This window comes from Phymastichus coffea, unplaced genomic scaffold, assembly GCF_024137745.1.
Source record: "Phymastichus coffea isolate CEN01 unplaced genomic scaffold, Cenicafe_Pcof_1.1 PCOF00098, whole genome shotgun sequence".
NCBI classification, from domain to species: Eukaryota; Metazoa; Arthropoda; class Insecta; order Hymenoptera; family Eulophidae; genus Phymastichus; species Phymastichus coffea.
In genome coordinates, this window is record NW_026706909.1 from 621,986 (window position 1) to 637,495 (window position 15,510).

At 46.8% G+C, this 15,510-nt stretch overlaps 1 protein-coding gene across 1 annotated transcript; it reads left to right on the plus strand.

The window, feature by feature from the left end:
- The first annotated feature begins 1,550 nt into the window (after positions 1–1,550).
- Positions 1,551–15,207, plus strand: LOC131669904 (uncharacterized). Its single transcript, XM_058945102.1, has 6 exons — positions 1,551–1,631; positions 1,709–1,977; positions 13,097–13,503; positions 13,590–13,755; positions 14,008–14,461; positions 14,737–15,207. Exons 1-5 carry the CDS (start codon positions 1,613–1,615, stop codon positions 14,395–14,397), a joined length of 1,251 nt encoding a protein of 416 aa, XP_058801085.1. The 5' UTR covers positions 1,551–1,612; the 3' UTR covers positions 14,398–14,461; positions 14,737–15,207.
- Positions 15,208–15,510: the final 303 nt, after the last annotated feature.

The following is a 15,510-nucleotide window of genomic DNA, read 5'->3' on the forward strand; positions in this document are numbered from 1 at the left end:
TAAAGTATATTGAGACTAGCTTCTTCGTGCGTTTTTCCGTTACTTAGAATATTATAATATATAATTGATACTCATAGAAGGTAACAAAACAAAATACTTGTCGGTGCGAGGAAGCCTTTATTTTGGAGAAATGACAATTGAGTCAAGCATTAGTCTTGTGTACACTGATGACGAATACACCTGCTGTAATGACAATGATAATTTTATTCAGAAGTACGGCAGATTAATTCATAATTCATAAGAACAAATCCACAGCTGTAAACGTTCATTATACTTGTTTATTTAGTAAATATATGCTGAATGAGGAAAGATATTATCTTTATTTTGAATACTGCTGCTATTGATTTTTCTTTTGACTTTATTTCAAAAATATACGATTATGATATTGTTGCAAAAAAATATATTTATTTATTTTTAATTTTTACACAATTGGAAATATTTGTCGAACGTAAAATGATACTTCCAAATGCACATCGATACGTAAATCAAACGATTTGTAAAAAATAATTGTCATTATAAAGCAATTTTTGTAACAATTTTTCTTTTTTTTTAACATCAAAATTATTTTTAATTTAATACGGGCTTATATTATGCCCTGTGCAGTGTGCACAATATACCTACAGTAGCTCATTTGTTCATTGACACTACATTTACCGCGCTTCATGAAACCTAATGATTGGCAATCATTTCAAATTGCAATGAAGTTTTGCACGAGCTGCTAGGAATTTTATAATAAAATTATGACGGATTTTAAGGTGCATCGTATTTAAATATTTATAATGATGATTTCAACCAAAGAATAAGTAACGGGTCAATAGTTCACTTACAACAAATAGTAAATTAAGTCGAACAATAATTATAGTTGCAGCTACGTAATTTTCATTTCAGATTATTTTACTATTTTTCATTCATTTCCAATTTTATTTTCGCAATAATATAGAAATCAATAAATAAAATGGTTAGATCTGATATATTAATTGTTACTGTTCTAGTAACTATTTGCTTTAGTCTTTTACATTACGTATGTGGCCAGTACACGAGCGAACGGAAGATGATGATGATTTAACATTTTTTCTACTTGTTATTTTTCTTCGGAAATAAATCGTGAGAAATAACTAGGTACTTAAATGATGCCATTTATAAGTATAATGATGCAGCCAAGCATTTCTTCACAATTGTCACGATGACAATCAGGATAAAATAAACTGAGCGTTGAATGAGCGAGTTTTGTTTTTAATTTGTGACGTCGAAATGATTTTTCAGATAATATATTGTGTACGTTATAATGAAAGAACGTCGATGAAATAAAATTGCATGCCTGAAAGACAGGCGGTCGATGCGTTCGTTACTTGTTAATTAAGATTTTCACGGAATCGACACGGAGCGAAACGAGTGGATTGTTAAAAAAATAAAAAGCACAATATTACAAAGACGGAATGAGTGGTGACGTAGCAAATTCGTTGATAGCAACTGTATGAACGCTGTAATTTTTCATTTACTCTCTGATGATATACTTGCTTGTTGCATCGCTTGATAAAAGCCAGCAAAATGTTTCGCAATCGTGGCAGATTGCATTTCAGTATCGTTCACGCGTGTCACTTGAAAATTCACAATGGCCAAAGGACCTCAAGGTATACAATCACACTTTAACATTTATATGTCTGATGTTTATTATGCAATGACGTACGATTGTACGGTCGACTTTTAGAAATGGGCGAGGACATGTTCAAAAAAATTAATAAAATTGTGGACATACCGTTCACCGAAAAAATACTTCGAGAATCGGAACGAGATGCCAATTTGAAAGTGCTCAGTGTTTTTATTAAGCCGGCGACGAACAAAGGTGATAATTATACCAGTGACATGTTCCGAGCAACTGTTGAATACACTCGTCAGGAAGATAAGAAAACAATCAATCAAACAAAGTCACTTATAGTTAAAGTTGAACCTTTGACCGAAGGCGTGCATCAGGATTTGGTAATAGCATTTCAGTAAATGTAGAAATTTTTTTTTAAATTTTCTTTTTAACCAACATGCGACGGGGGAGAGGGAGGGGAAAAATAACAGACGGTATTTCTCCGGTCTCGCACTGTCGCCAGCGGCGCGCAGTCAGCCGAGACAACGTGTGCAGCTTTGTTTTGTTTAAGTTGGGCGCCAGCTACCGTGCTCTCGCGTTAGGAGAGCGTGGTAGCGCTGCAACGTTGGCTGGTTCTCGGCTCGGTGGTCCTGCTGGTCGCTGTGAGGTCGGGTGGTTCCCCGTTGCCTCTCTCCTCGTCGCCGTCGGGGTTCTTTGCGCGCGTGGCCGGCTATCACCTGTGAAGAGTGAAGCGGGGGCGCGAAGTCCTAGGCGACGATTCGGTCGAATCTAAATCGTATCGAGCGAAGGGGAAAGAAGGGGGGCAACGGGTGGTTTCCAAGGCCACCCACGGCTGCGGCTCGTTCGGCTAGCTAGATGTTTCGGGGCATGGCGGCTCTCAATCCCAGAAGCGGGTACATCGAGGGGGGGCGTCGCAGGGGCGCCCCGGTTGGCGGCTAGTGGTTCGGGGGATGTTAGCTCCTTCCCTGGACTGGTGGCGTAGTGGCGGCGACGGTGGCTACCGGTTAGGCGGTGATCAGGGCAGTCGCGTACGCGCTTATTAACCTCAAACCGATCACGAAAGCTACGGGGGATGGGGCGATCAAGTGGGTATAGTCAATAATAAGTCGGATGTAAAGATAATTCGGATTTATTACGCAAAAGAAAAACCCCAGGTCAACCCCAGTGGTCTACCCGTTGCTATGGTCAGCCTAATTTGGGTTATCGGGGACGCGAGTGGCGTACTACGGCACGAAGTCGGCTTAGACGGACAATGGCTTGGTCGAACGCTTCGGGCTTCAGATAGTGTTCGGACACGTAACGTCGGTTTATCTATTCGCGGAAAATTCCAGCTCGTTCAAAACAATTACGCTCAGGAATTCGGTCGGTCGCGCGAAGGTTGACTGCTGTTCGTGGTGTTGACGATACCTATAGCGACGATCGCGAATAATATAAAAGCGACTGTGTCCGAATCCTACCGGTCGAATGAAGGTCTAACGCGACTGGTGCGATGTTTAGATCGACTCAGAAGGAATTCAAAGACGCGCGCTAAGGAAACTCGCTCCACGGATGATAGCAACACGGTGACTCAAAACTATCCCGAAAGGTCGGTGGCGAAAACATATACAGCAATGGCAACGGGCGCGCGAAGGTCGTGCGGGATTCCGTGCGCGAACATTCGGCGGTCATGCGATTATTTCAGGCGCGGAACAAAGAAACAACGTAATAAGAAACTTGGGGATAACGGCAACGTTTTCGGTCAAGGTATAATGCGCGCGAAGGTCATGCGGCACTCCCGGAAACGCGAGCGTTCGACAACTTCAAATTGCGGGCGATGATTATACGCCGGTTCGACAAAGGATTTTCGGTGGTTAGCAATAAGCGGTCGAATACTACTGTCGGACGCGCGAAGGTCGTACGGCACTCCCGAAAACGCGGCGGTCGACAATGCGCGGCAAACTCGCGATTATTGATCATGCATAGAAAATCGATAGTAAGGGAAGGGTACTTACTCTTGTGTTATCGTTATTCCGTTAGATTTATTCTATTAATTTTACTCTATTATTTTTCTGTTATTTCCGTTATCGTTATTCCGTTAGTCCTGTTATCGTTATTTCGTTATTCTATTATTTCTGTTATCGCTATTTCTTTATTCTATTATTTCTGTTATCGCTATTTCTTTATTCTATTATTTCTGTTATTTTTTCGTTATCGTTATCCTTTTATTTTATTGCTATTCGTTATTTCTGTTATGCCTACTTCTATCACTAGTTTCTTCTACTATTTCCACTTTCACTGTCTCTTTATGCCTACTTCTATCACTAGCTTCTTCTACTGTTTCCACTTTCACTATCTCTTTCTCTATTTCTATCACTAGCTTCTTCTACTGTTTCCACTTTCACTATCTCTTTCTCTATTTCTATCACTAGCTTCTTCTACTATTTCCCTTATTCTCACTCACTTCTTCGTACCGCGCAACAGCGAGGCTCGGCGGACGTCCTTCCGTCGAGGCTTAACGGTTACTACTCGCGCGCCGTTTTTCGGCGACGCGCCGCTTCTCCTAGTTTACTTCCCCTTCGTTGTTGTTGATTGGCTAGCTTGTTGCTAAGCCAGGTCTCAGCGCCGTCTATTTTGATATTTTTTTACCCGCGCAATTTATTTATTGGTCGGTCCTTCGCGCCTAATTTGCCTACTGGTCGCGAAGATAGCGTCGGTTTTCTCTCATAAGTCTAACCACCCCTAAGCCGATAACGATTGGCCGGTCAGATAGCGTCGCTTGTCTATCCTCTTCTATCTACCGCTCGTTGGTCTTACCGATTCCCCTCGCTCGCTTCCGATCGGTCTAGCATCGGCGGTCTCGCTCGCTCTCACGCGCTCGGTCGCTCCTACTTCTAGTCTAGCTAGGTCTGCCTTAACTAACGGGGGCTTGCGATCAGCTGATCGCGGCTGAAAACTTTAGGGGCTTCTAGCTCCCCGGGGGAGGGTCGGATCGGGTCGTGAGTGCGCGAGGGGTTGTACGCGAGCGTAAGGGTCGTGCGAATCGGTCAGGGAGGTTTCTAGAGGTCATAGTTCGCGAGATCCGGGAGTGCGTGGGCGGTGTATGCGGTCGTGGCTGTTCTGCCGCAGTGCCGGAAATATTTGTGTGATGACGCATCATCACATAGCCCCCCACTAATCCGGTGCATACACATGCACCGTGATTCGTCGGTCATCGCGGGTCTACTGGTGATCTGCTCATACCTGGTCCTCAGCTACTGGTTCAGTGACCTGAAAAGGGGTGTTTAAGGGATCGGATTAGGGTTAAATGATTGAGACTTATTGCATGGTCAAGTTTCGTCATTTATTGATCTTAATGGCTGTTCGAGTCGTTGTTGTCCGACTGTCGGTAGCGGTGCTTGGCTCTTTCGAGTCGGCGTCGTTCCGCCGCTGCCAGGGACTCGATGGTTTCCCTCAGTCGCTCCAGCTCCTGAAGGCGGTCATTTATTTCCTCTTCTGGTTCTTGGTAGCTCCTGGACCTACTGTGGTCACGACGGTGGTAGGGGCGTCCTTCTCTGGGTGTCCGGGGGATGGCGCCCGTTTCTGGTCCAGGTAGGTCCTTTGTTAGCCTCATGACCTCCTGGTAGGTCGGAGGAGGTGCCTGCGCCTCGTGTGGAGGGTGGTAGCTCCAACTCGTTTGGGGCGTGTCGTAGTTTTGGTTCGTGTTGGTCGGTCTCGTTTCGTTTGATGGTTCAGGGGTCCTCGTCCTCTCCAACCGGTCCCAATATTCGGCTGAGCACCGGGGGCAAATTTGGATGTTGGTACCCCTCCTGCTGCAGTTGCCGCAGTACTCCGATGATTCCGCCGGTTTCGGGCACGTTCGGAAGGTGTGTCCGGGCATCCAGCAATTGAAACAGCTGCGGCCAGGTGGGTCTACTGTAGGGTCGGTTGGAATAGGTCGAAGGTTACCGAATCCGGCTCCTGTGTCCCTCGGTCGGTTTTCTTTATTGATCCAGGTGCGGGGAGGCTGGGGGCGGACGGGAGGTCCTGGTTCGTCGTCGGATATTGGCTCCGGATTCACTGTGCTCTCCAGGTCCTCGTACTGTAGGTGTCGCCTGGGGTTGTATCTCCTACGGCGATCGTTCTCCCCTCGGACCATTATCTGGTCTAGCGTTACTTCCGTCGGTGGGGTCTGGGGGGCTCGTACAGGGAGCCATCCTGGATGTGGTCGATTCTGTGGTGTTGGTTCCAATGTATCTTCCTCCGCCGTTACCATCTCGTCCAGGGTCTCATCGGTCGTGATAATCAACCCAGATCCACCCGAACTGGACGACCTGCTTGCTCTTCTAGGGTTTGCTTGAGTATTTTCTGTGGGCTTCCCACCCTGTTCTATTAGCCCGGCCAGGTGTATTATCTTCTGGTCGTTTGTTGTTTGTTCCTCCGGGGGAACCAGAATAGCCACCCTCTTAGCGGCCACTGTTAGCCGTTCTTGTAGCTCTGAGGGTGGTTGGTTTCCTTCAAGCCGAGCCTTTTCCTTCAAGATTTCCTCCTCGATCTCCATGATGTAGGAGGAGATCGAGAAGGAGGGTGATGGTGCCGTTGCCCTCTGGTCGTTAGTGGTCTTGGATTCCAGGTCGCTTTCTTCATCCGAGGAGATGGTAACGAGTTCAGGTCGGTGTGGTGGTCTGTCCTCAGTGGGTCTGAATCCCAGGTCCGGTCGGTGGTGTGGGGACCGTTGAGCGCGTGTCCCAAACTTGGGAGGCATCGTTGAGTTCTGTAAATCGAAAAGGTTTTAATTTTCGGTCAATGGGGGAGGTCTGTTAGTGAAGGTCATCAGCCATCACCAGTCGTGCGATGTTAGTCTGGTTAGTTAATTAGTTTGTTACGCGACCTACATCTCCCCCCCCCCCCCTTTTGTAAAACTAGAAAGGCTTGCCCTTTCTAGTTCTCGACTCAACATGGCTTTCGGGGCGTGATTTTACTGGTCTAGTTCTGTGGTCTTAGCTACGCGGTGGTCTTTCGGTAACTAACTTAACATTTACCGGATTTTCTCCTTTATAAGGTTTTAATTGGGTAACGTGGACTTTCCCTATCTCTTTGCCGGACGTATTCTCGATAATGTACACGTTGTCTGATAGCTGTTCTTTTATCTGGAATGGTCCCTCATATTTCCCGGCTAATTTCGCCGAGAATTGGTTGGCCGCATTGGATAGGTGATGAGCTTTTCTCCATACCAGGTCTCCTATTTTGTATCTTGTTGGTTTCCGACCTTTATTATAGCGGTCGGCTATCTGGTTGTGGGCTTGGTCCAGTCGATCTTGAATCGTTTCGCGAAGGTCATCCAGTTTCTTCAGTCGGTTCACCCATTCATTTGGGTCTGATGTCACTTTAACTTCGGTGGACTCTACCCTTCGGCGTAAGCTCTTTGGGGGCTTTGGTTGTCGTCCGAAGTTTAGAAAGGCTGGTGACGTCCGCGTGGTCGACTGTATTGCCGTGTTTATCGCGTAGCGGAGCTCGTTTAGGTGTTGGTCCCAATCCTTATGGTTGTTGTCGACAAAGGTCGCTATCATGGTCTTCAGTGTACGGTTCGTGCGTTCGACTGGATTGGCTTGCGGATGGTACGGCACGGTGGTGACGTGCTTGATACCATACTCCTGTAGCATGGTATCTACGCATCTGTTGGCATATTCCTTGCCGTTGTCGGTTAACAGGTAATCCGGGGTCTCCCAGCGAAACAAGATCAACTCCTCGAAGGCTCGGGCCACGTTCTTTCCGTTAGCTGCTCGTACCGGCTTCAGCTCTATCCAACGAGTGAACAGGTCTTGGAACACTAGTAGGTATTTATTCTGGGTCTTGCTCCTGGGGAATTCCATGGTGTCAACTGCAACTACGGCCCATGGTCGGTCGATATTCCGCCGGCCCATTAGGCCTTGAGGTCCTAGTTGGCTGGCTTTATACCTTTGACACTTTTCGCAACGGGTCACGTAATTGTACACGCTTGAATACATCCCTCTCCAGTAGTAGTCTTGAGCAATTCTCAGATAGGTCTTTTCAACCCCTAGGTGTCCAGTCGTTGTTAAGCAGTGGGCATCGTACATTATTTGCTGTCTGTATTCGTCCGGTACCACAAGCTTCCAGCTGGTCTCTCCGTCGGTGACCGGGTCGGTCGACTCATCCAGTCGGTGATAGTACAGCATGTTGTCTTCGACCTTCCAGTCCGGGAATTTTGCTGGGTTCTGGTTAACATCCCATCGCCGTCGTAGGTACCAGGTGTCTTTGATCAGTCTGAAAGCTGATACGGCATCTGGTCCTGGCGACATTCGTGATAGGGCATCGGGCAGATTATGTAGGTTCCCTTTTCGGTGTTTCACAGTGATTGGCCATTGTTGTAGTTCCAGGATCCAGCGGCCTAGTCGACCTTTTGGTTCTTTGTTGTTAAAGAGCCAGGTCAAGGCACTGTGGTCGGTCACTACGGTGAATTCATAGCCTTCTAGGTATGGCCTCAGCTTGTTTATCGCGTATATCACTGCCAAGCATTCCTTTTCAGTCACTGAATAGTTACGCTCCGGTCCTGTCAGGGATCTGCTGATGTATACTATGGGATGTTCGCCGTCGTCGAATTCTTGACTCAGTACCCCTCCGATGGCGAAATCACTCGCGTCGGTCTGGACGGTGAAAGGTCGACTGAAGTCGGGACGGGCTAATACTGGAGCTTGCGTTAAGGCTTGTTTCAAGGTTTCAAAGGCCAGTTGTTGTTCCGGTCCCCAAGTATACACTTGGTTCTTCTTCGTTAGCTTCTGTAACGGGATCTTAATTTCGGAACAATTCTTGATAAATCGGGAGTACCATTCCACCATCCCTAAAAAGCTCTTCAATTGCGTGACGGTGCGCGGTACTGGGAATTCCAGTACTGGTCTAGTACGGTCTGGATCTGGTCGAAGTCCGTCATGGTCCAGTAGGAATCCCAGGTAGTTGAGGCGAGAGCATCCAAATTCGCATTTCTTAGCGTTGATCTGTAGGCCAGCATCATTGAGTCGTCTGAGGACTAGTTCTAAGAAATGTAGATGGTCATCAAAGCTCTCGGTTGCTATTATGATATCATCCAGGTACGGGAAAACATATGGTTCCCAGTCTGGTCCGAACAGGGCATCAGCCAGTCGTTGGAACGTGGCTGGTGCGTTTACTAGTCCGAAGGGCATTACAACAAACTCCCACAGCCCTTCACCAGGGCTCGCGAAGGCTGTGTATTGGCAACTATCTTCTTCCAATGCAATCTGAAAATAAGCTTGTCGTAGGTCTATCTTGCTGATGTATCTGGCATGCCTAAGTCGGTCTAATATCGAGTCCATGTTCGGTAGCGGATATGCGTCCTTACGGGTCACCTTATTTAGGTCTCGGTAGTCGATGCAGAATCTCCATGTCCCGTCAGGTTTCCGGATCATTACTGGTGCGCTTCTCCAGGCACTCTTGGACGGCCTTATAATTCCTAGATCATACATTCTTTTAATCTCTTCTCGTACAATTTTCTGCACTGCTGGTGACATTCTACGTAATCCTTGCCTTACCGGTTTCGAATCTCCTATGTCAATCAGATGTTTTACTACGGGTGTACGTCCTAGCTCGTCTGTCTCAGGCGGTAGCAGCCTTTCTATTATTTCATTCAACTTTGCGGTCTGGGCGGTCGTCATTTCGGTCAACCCCGCACACTCCGCAGAGAAGGTTACAAATTCGTGGGGTTTGTGAGGCCTCAAGTGGTGCCATCGCCCCCCACGTACTCTCCATTTCTTGTCCTTAAATAGCAATACCATGTCCCATTCGGTCAAGAAATCTAGTCCAAGGATGATGGGTGGTCCGGTCAGGTTAGTCATAGCTTTGAAGTTGAACCTGGCCGTATGCCCATCGCAGCTCACTTGGAGTGGCAATTCTCCTTCAGTTCGCTCAATGACCCCGGTCACTCCTTGTACCTCACTGAAACGCGGTATAAGTCGGTCTCGGTACCGGGCTGTGATCGAGGGTCCGATGATAGATACTGACGCGCCCGAGTCTATCAGGGCGTCGTATACTATCTTGCCGATAGCGATAGGAATGAACAGACGGTTGTCGCAGTATGCGCTCTTAACCGAGAGGGTCCCTGGCGTATTTGTAGCCCCATACTGGTCAGTTTCGGACTCGTCTGGTCGATCGGTTAATCCGGCGTCGAATGACGTAGTCGTTCCTGAGCAGTCGGCCGGCCCGCATAGCTGGGTGTCCTCCTCCCTTTGCGGGTTCGCATTTGACTCCGAGTTATTTTTGCTGTCCTCGGGGTCAGCGAAGGTCACCGTCTTTACCCTGGTGCCAGTGTCTATCCTACCTGGCTCCCAAGATCCTATCGGTCCTTTCGGCGCCCGTCTCCCTGAGTTGTCATAACTCTCATCAGGGCCAACGGTCATTGCTTCCTGCTGCTTCGTATTCCTGGGGTCTGCATCCATCTGGCCTGACTCCCAGGAATTTGCTTCCCTGTATTTCCCCCTGGGGCCTACACTAGTCTGGCCTGACTCCCAGGGGTACTTGCCTACGCTGCTCATCGTCCCCGGTTCTGAGTTATTTGTGCTGTCCTCAGAGTCGGGTGAATCTTCTCGTTTCTGCATCGCTCTCCTGGGGCCTACACTAGTCTGGCCTGACCCACAGGAGTTCTCTTCATCACTCTTCCCCCTGGGGCCTACATCCATCTGGCCTGACGCCCAGGGGTACTTATTCGCTCTGCTCATCGCTCCCGACTCTGAGTTAATTTTGCTGTCCTCAGAGTCGGGTAGGTTTCCTCTCTTCTGCGTCGCTCTCCTGGGGCCTACACTAGTCTGGCCTGACCCACAGGAATCTTCTTCGCTATCTTTCCCCCTGGGGCCTACAACTATCTGGCCTGACGCCCAGGGGTACTTATTCGCATTGCTTGCTCGCTCTCTTACGGGTCGGTCGCCGGAAATCTGGTCGTTGCTGGGCTTAGGGTCCGATCTTTCCACGGCCCGGTCAGCAGGGTCCAGGTTTTCCAGTTTCCTCTTACTCAGGGGCGGGTACGTTGCATTCTCCACCCTTGAGTCGGTCGGGACGCACTTGGTCGGAAGTTGCAGGATGAGGGTGTCCGGTGTCTCGAGCGTCCGCAATAGTCTGCTTAGAGGCTCGTCATCCGTCCAGAGAGGTCGGTCGATGGGCATGTCTGACTCCTCAGAGCTCGTCTGCAGGGTCAAGTAAGGCGTTTCGACTACGTCCTGGTCCATAGGCCCCAGCTCCGTAGTCGCGTTTCCTCGTCCAGTGCGCCAACTCTCTATTTTCTCATCCTCTTCTCTCCATTGTGCATCCGTCTCGAAGCCCTTTATCGCAGATTGTCGATGACTCGGGGAAGTAGCGGGCTCGCCTGCTCCCCCGAAGCCTCGTTTCCCAGAAGCCCTGTACGACGATTACTGCAGTTTTTGCAGAAGTCAAAGGGGGCTCCTGGTAACTTGCATACTTGGCAGAACATTCCTCGTGCTTCTCGCGGTCTTTCTCTTGGAAATAGTGCAGCTCGTTTTGGACACTGTCCTGCCATGTGTCCAGGCTCATAACAGAAGTAGCATTTCCGTCTCGGGCATCTTCGATAATCGTGGTCATCCGGGCACGCTCTACATTGGTCAGGCCTATACGGCTGACGGTCTGGCTGGGGCGGCTGAGGGCTGACAGGCGGTCGTAGGGGGAGAATCGAGGGTCGTAACCATCGAGACTCATACCCTTGATCTAGCTGCGAGGGATTCGAGTTCGTCGGGCCGTTCGCAGGTGGAACGGTGACGGTCGGGGGTGTCGGTGGTAGCCCCAAATACTGGTGCGGGTTCATTGACGACATGACCTGAGCTAACATCGGAGCGTCAGGAGGTTCCTTGGGTACCGTGGTCGTGTTGACCTTCACGGGTTCCTTGGTCTTTGGCTTCCTGTCTGGCTTCGGTGTCAGGTCCGGTAAAGTCTCCTGGCTCCGGTTCGGTTCTACTTTATCTGAGCTTATCGAAGAAATCTTGGCCATTCTTTTGCTGGTCTTCGGGGCCGCTGCTGGGAAACGAGTCTTATTCGACGGAGGATGATACTGTTCATCCATCTCCTCTAGGTTCTCCCATTTTCGCCCATAGTAGGTTAGGTCGCTGAAATGTCGTATGGACTTATCAGCCATATACCGCCTATAAGCTGGTAGCAAGTTGCGCTGGGCTATCTTGATCTGGGTTGAAGTGGAGAGTGGATGTTTAAAGAAGCTTGCGATATGTCGGAAAGCATCGAGGTAGTCGATGATGGTCTCCCCCGGGGCTTGTGATCGACGTCACAGCTCCTCTTCAATGTCGTCATCGGTCAACCTGCGTCCGTAGTGGTCTCGCAGGGCTCGCTTCAGGTCCTTCCAACAGTGGATTTCTCTGACCAGGCTACGGTACCAGGATGCGACTTCTTTGGTGAACGTGGACGATATCACGTGCAGTAAGTCGCCGCTGGTCATTCCGGTCCGGGCCTTAACTTCCTCAATCTGTCCGATAAACTCTTCCGGGCCGTCTGATCCGTTATATCTTATCTTCCTGCTTTCCAGTATCCTGATGTTCCTCAAATCACGTTTAGCTACATCATACTCCTCATAATGCCTGTCTCGATGTGGGCGCCGTCGGTCCGGACTACTTTGGAGGTCGCTCGAGTATTCTGATTCGCTGGTCTCGGATGCGTAACGTTCAGGCTCACGCCAACGGTCGTGGTCGAGGACGAATCCCTCGAGGCCGAACAGCGAGGCTCGGCGGACGTCCTTCCGTCGAGGCTTAACGGTTACTACTCGCGCGCCGTTTTTCGGCGACGCGCCGCTTCTCCTAGTTTACTTCCCCTTCGTTGTTGTTGATTGGCTAGCTTGTTGCTAAGCCAGGTCTCAGCGCCGTCTATTTTGATATTTTTTTACCCGCGCAATTTATTTATTGGTCGGTCCTTCGCGCCTAATTTGCCTACTGGTCGCGAAGATAGCGTCGGTTTTCTCTCATAAGTCTAACCACCCCTAAGCCGATAACGATTGGCCGGTCAGATAGCGTCACTTGTCTATCCTCTTCTATCTACCGCTCGTTGGTCTTACCGATTCCCCTCGCTCGCTTCCGATCGGTCTAGCATCGGCGGTCTCGCTCGCTCTCACGCGCTCGGTCGCTCCTACTTCTAGTCTAGCTAGGTCTGCCTTAACTAACGGGGGCTTGCGATCAGCTGATCGCGGCTGAAAACTTTAGGAGCTTCTAGCTCCCCGGGGGAGGGTCGGATCGGGTCGTGAGTGCGCGAGGGGTTGTACGCGAGCGTAAGGGTCGTGCGAATCGGTCAGGGAGGTTTCTAGAGGTCATAGTTCGCGAGATCCGGGAGTGCGTGGGCGGTGTATGCGGTCGTGGCTGTTCTGCCGCAGTGCCGGAAATATTTGTGTGATGACGCATCATCACAAACAATATAATCTAAAATAACTTAGCTACTATTGAATTTTTCAAATAAATTTATAATCTTTCACGCTTTTTCCCATGTGATTCATATAATCTTTATATTCTACAGATATCAAAGTCGAGCCTCTTCTCCACAGAAATCTTAATGATGACCGATACATTGGCCAGAATGAACGAACTACTCGGCCCAGATTCACCACCTCTAAACGGACGAGGCTTGTACACTCAAAGTAAAAATCCACCTCTGTTGGTAATCGAAGATCTGGCACCATTGGGTTTCCGTATGGCGGACCGCCAAGCTGGACTCGACATGGATCATTGCCTTTTAGCCATTCGTAATCTCGCCAGATTTCACGCCAGTTCTATCGCACTTATGGAACGAGACCCTAGTCAAAGGACGAAATATAGTCGTGGTATATTCCACGAAAGCCAGCCAGCGGAAATGCAAATTTTTTTCGAACAAGGCACCCAACAATTAGGCAAAGAAATCGCCAATTGGCCGGAACTTGACCCGGAGTAACTTTTTACATCAATATGAGTAATAGTTGTTGGGCTTCTATGCATTATTTTTATTTTCCATCTCTTTTATTGTTTTTTTTCAGAATATCCAAGAAAATTTTGAAACTCGCCAGTACAATTTACAAAAAAGGTTGCGAGGTTACAGCTTTTCGTGAAAACGAATTCAATGTTCTCAATCATGGCGACTTTTGGGTTAACAACATGCTATTCCAATACAACGAATCAAATAAACCAATTGGGCACATATTCGTGAGTAATGTTTTTGTTAACGAAGAATATTAACGTATTAACGCTCGTAGCTGTGTTTCCAACAATTCTCACGTTACCTTGAAAAACAAGTGACGATTAAATCGGAACGAAATCAACTTGCTGATCATGTAGTGCAATTGCCACGTCATTACTTATATAAAACTCATCTCCATTATAAAAAAATTACATTCTATAACTAGTTGCGAATTCGACGATCAATTAAAAAAACAACTTGGATGCATTTATGCACAGGTAGATTTCCAAGTATGTCTATACTCATCACCAGGTGTAGATTTGAATTATTTCTTCAACACTAGCTTGACCGATGACACGCTGGTGTTACACGAGGAAACGCTTATAATCGAGTACACGCGAGTCTTGGCCTCGGCAATGGCACAAGTGAATTGCGCAATTAAGCCGCCCAGCCTCGAGGAAGTCAAGGCCATGATACGAGATCGTGCCTTGTACGGAATGATCGCAGCAATCAACATATTACCATTAATGTTGGTCAACAAGGAAGAGGTGAATGATCTCAATGAGATATTGTCCAAAGGAGAAAATTTGGCATATAAGGGAAAACTTTACCGTAAAGCTATGGTCCGGCGACTTCCGAAATTTCATCAGATGGGTCTTTTAGATTAATTGACCTTAAGTTATTGATATTAATTTGACGTACAGCTTCTCTGTTTTTCCGGTGACGATAGCAGTAAGTATAGTTTCTTACGACATCAATGTGTCATTCAATGAAATATTTTTATAAAATGTCAATGTAAAGTATAATTATGTAAAAACTCTGTTTTTCCGGTGACGATAGCAGTAAGTATAGTTTCTTACGACATCAATGTGTCATTCAATGAAATATTTTTATAAAATGTCAATGTAAAGTATAATTATGTACGATGTATAATTCTGATTTCAAACGATATTGTTTTTCATTTTCTCGCCATTGGAATATTTAAATTTTCATGGATTTATTTATAGGTATACTTGAGAATTTGGAGTAATGGACCAACATTTCATTTAACAAACAACACACCGCATGAAGAGGCAAAATTATAGTGAATTTACGCATCATATACGTGATGCTAGTCATAAAACGAAAGTATTAACTCGCTTTGAAGTTATTTGTAGTTTTAGTACTTCGATTTTAAGAAAATCAGCGCCGAGCGTTATAATTATATATTTTATTACTGTAGTTAAAAAAGTAGTAGCAAACAAATTTCTTCATGTTACTGCCGTTATTTTGAATTGAGGAATATTTTTTCTAAATTAAAAAAAGTTTTGTTGAGTTAATTGTACTGAAGAAGACAAAAAACTAAAGACCTTTGCATCATGATAATTCTATCACGATTGTTCAGCCAAGCGCATAGAATAAGTCTAATGATACGTATATTTGATTCCTTTTTAATATATTGTTATTTTAGATATATCAATAAAGAAAATATCAATCTCCCATTAGAAAGACTATCCTTCTTTGTTAATGAATAGAATGAATGAAAATTTTGGTTAAATATGTAATGTCTGAAATCAGTATAAGTAATTCCATCAATTAGATGATATGACTTGATAGTACACGTGAGCTAACTTTATGGAATGATTATATGTCATTACAAGTAGTAAAGAAGTCTCTTGAAAATAAATTATAAGATAACCGGTAGTGTGATAAGGAATTCAATCGCTTTTGAATAATTTGAAAAAAAAAGATACAAAACGAATACGTACACTTATAAAACACGTTTTTTCCAACTTCTCGTC

What these genes read in the sequence shown, in the direction of transcription:
- LOC131669904 (XM_058945102.1), top strand. An exon ending in AAGGCGTGCATCAGGATTTG is followed by an intron (nt 1,978 to 13,096) that starts GTAATAGCATTT and finishes TATATTCTACAG; the next exon opens with ATATCAAAGTCGAGCCTCTT. An exon ending in TGGCCGGAACTTGACCCGGA is followed by an intron (nt 13,504 to 13,589) that starts GTAACTTTTTAC and finishes GTTTTTTTTCAG; the next exon opens with AATATCCAAGAAAATTTTGA.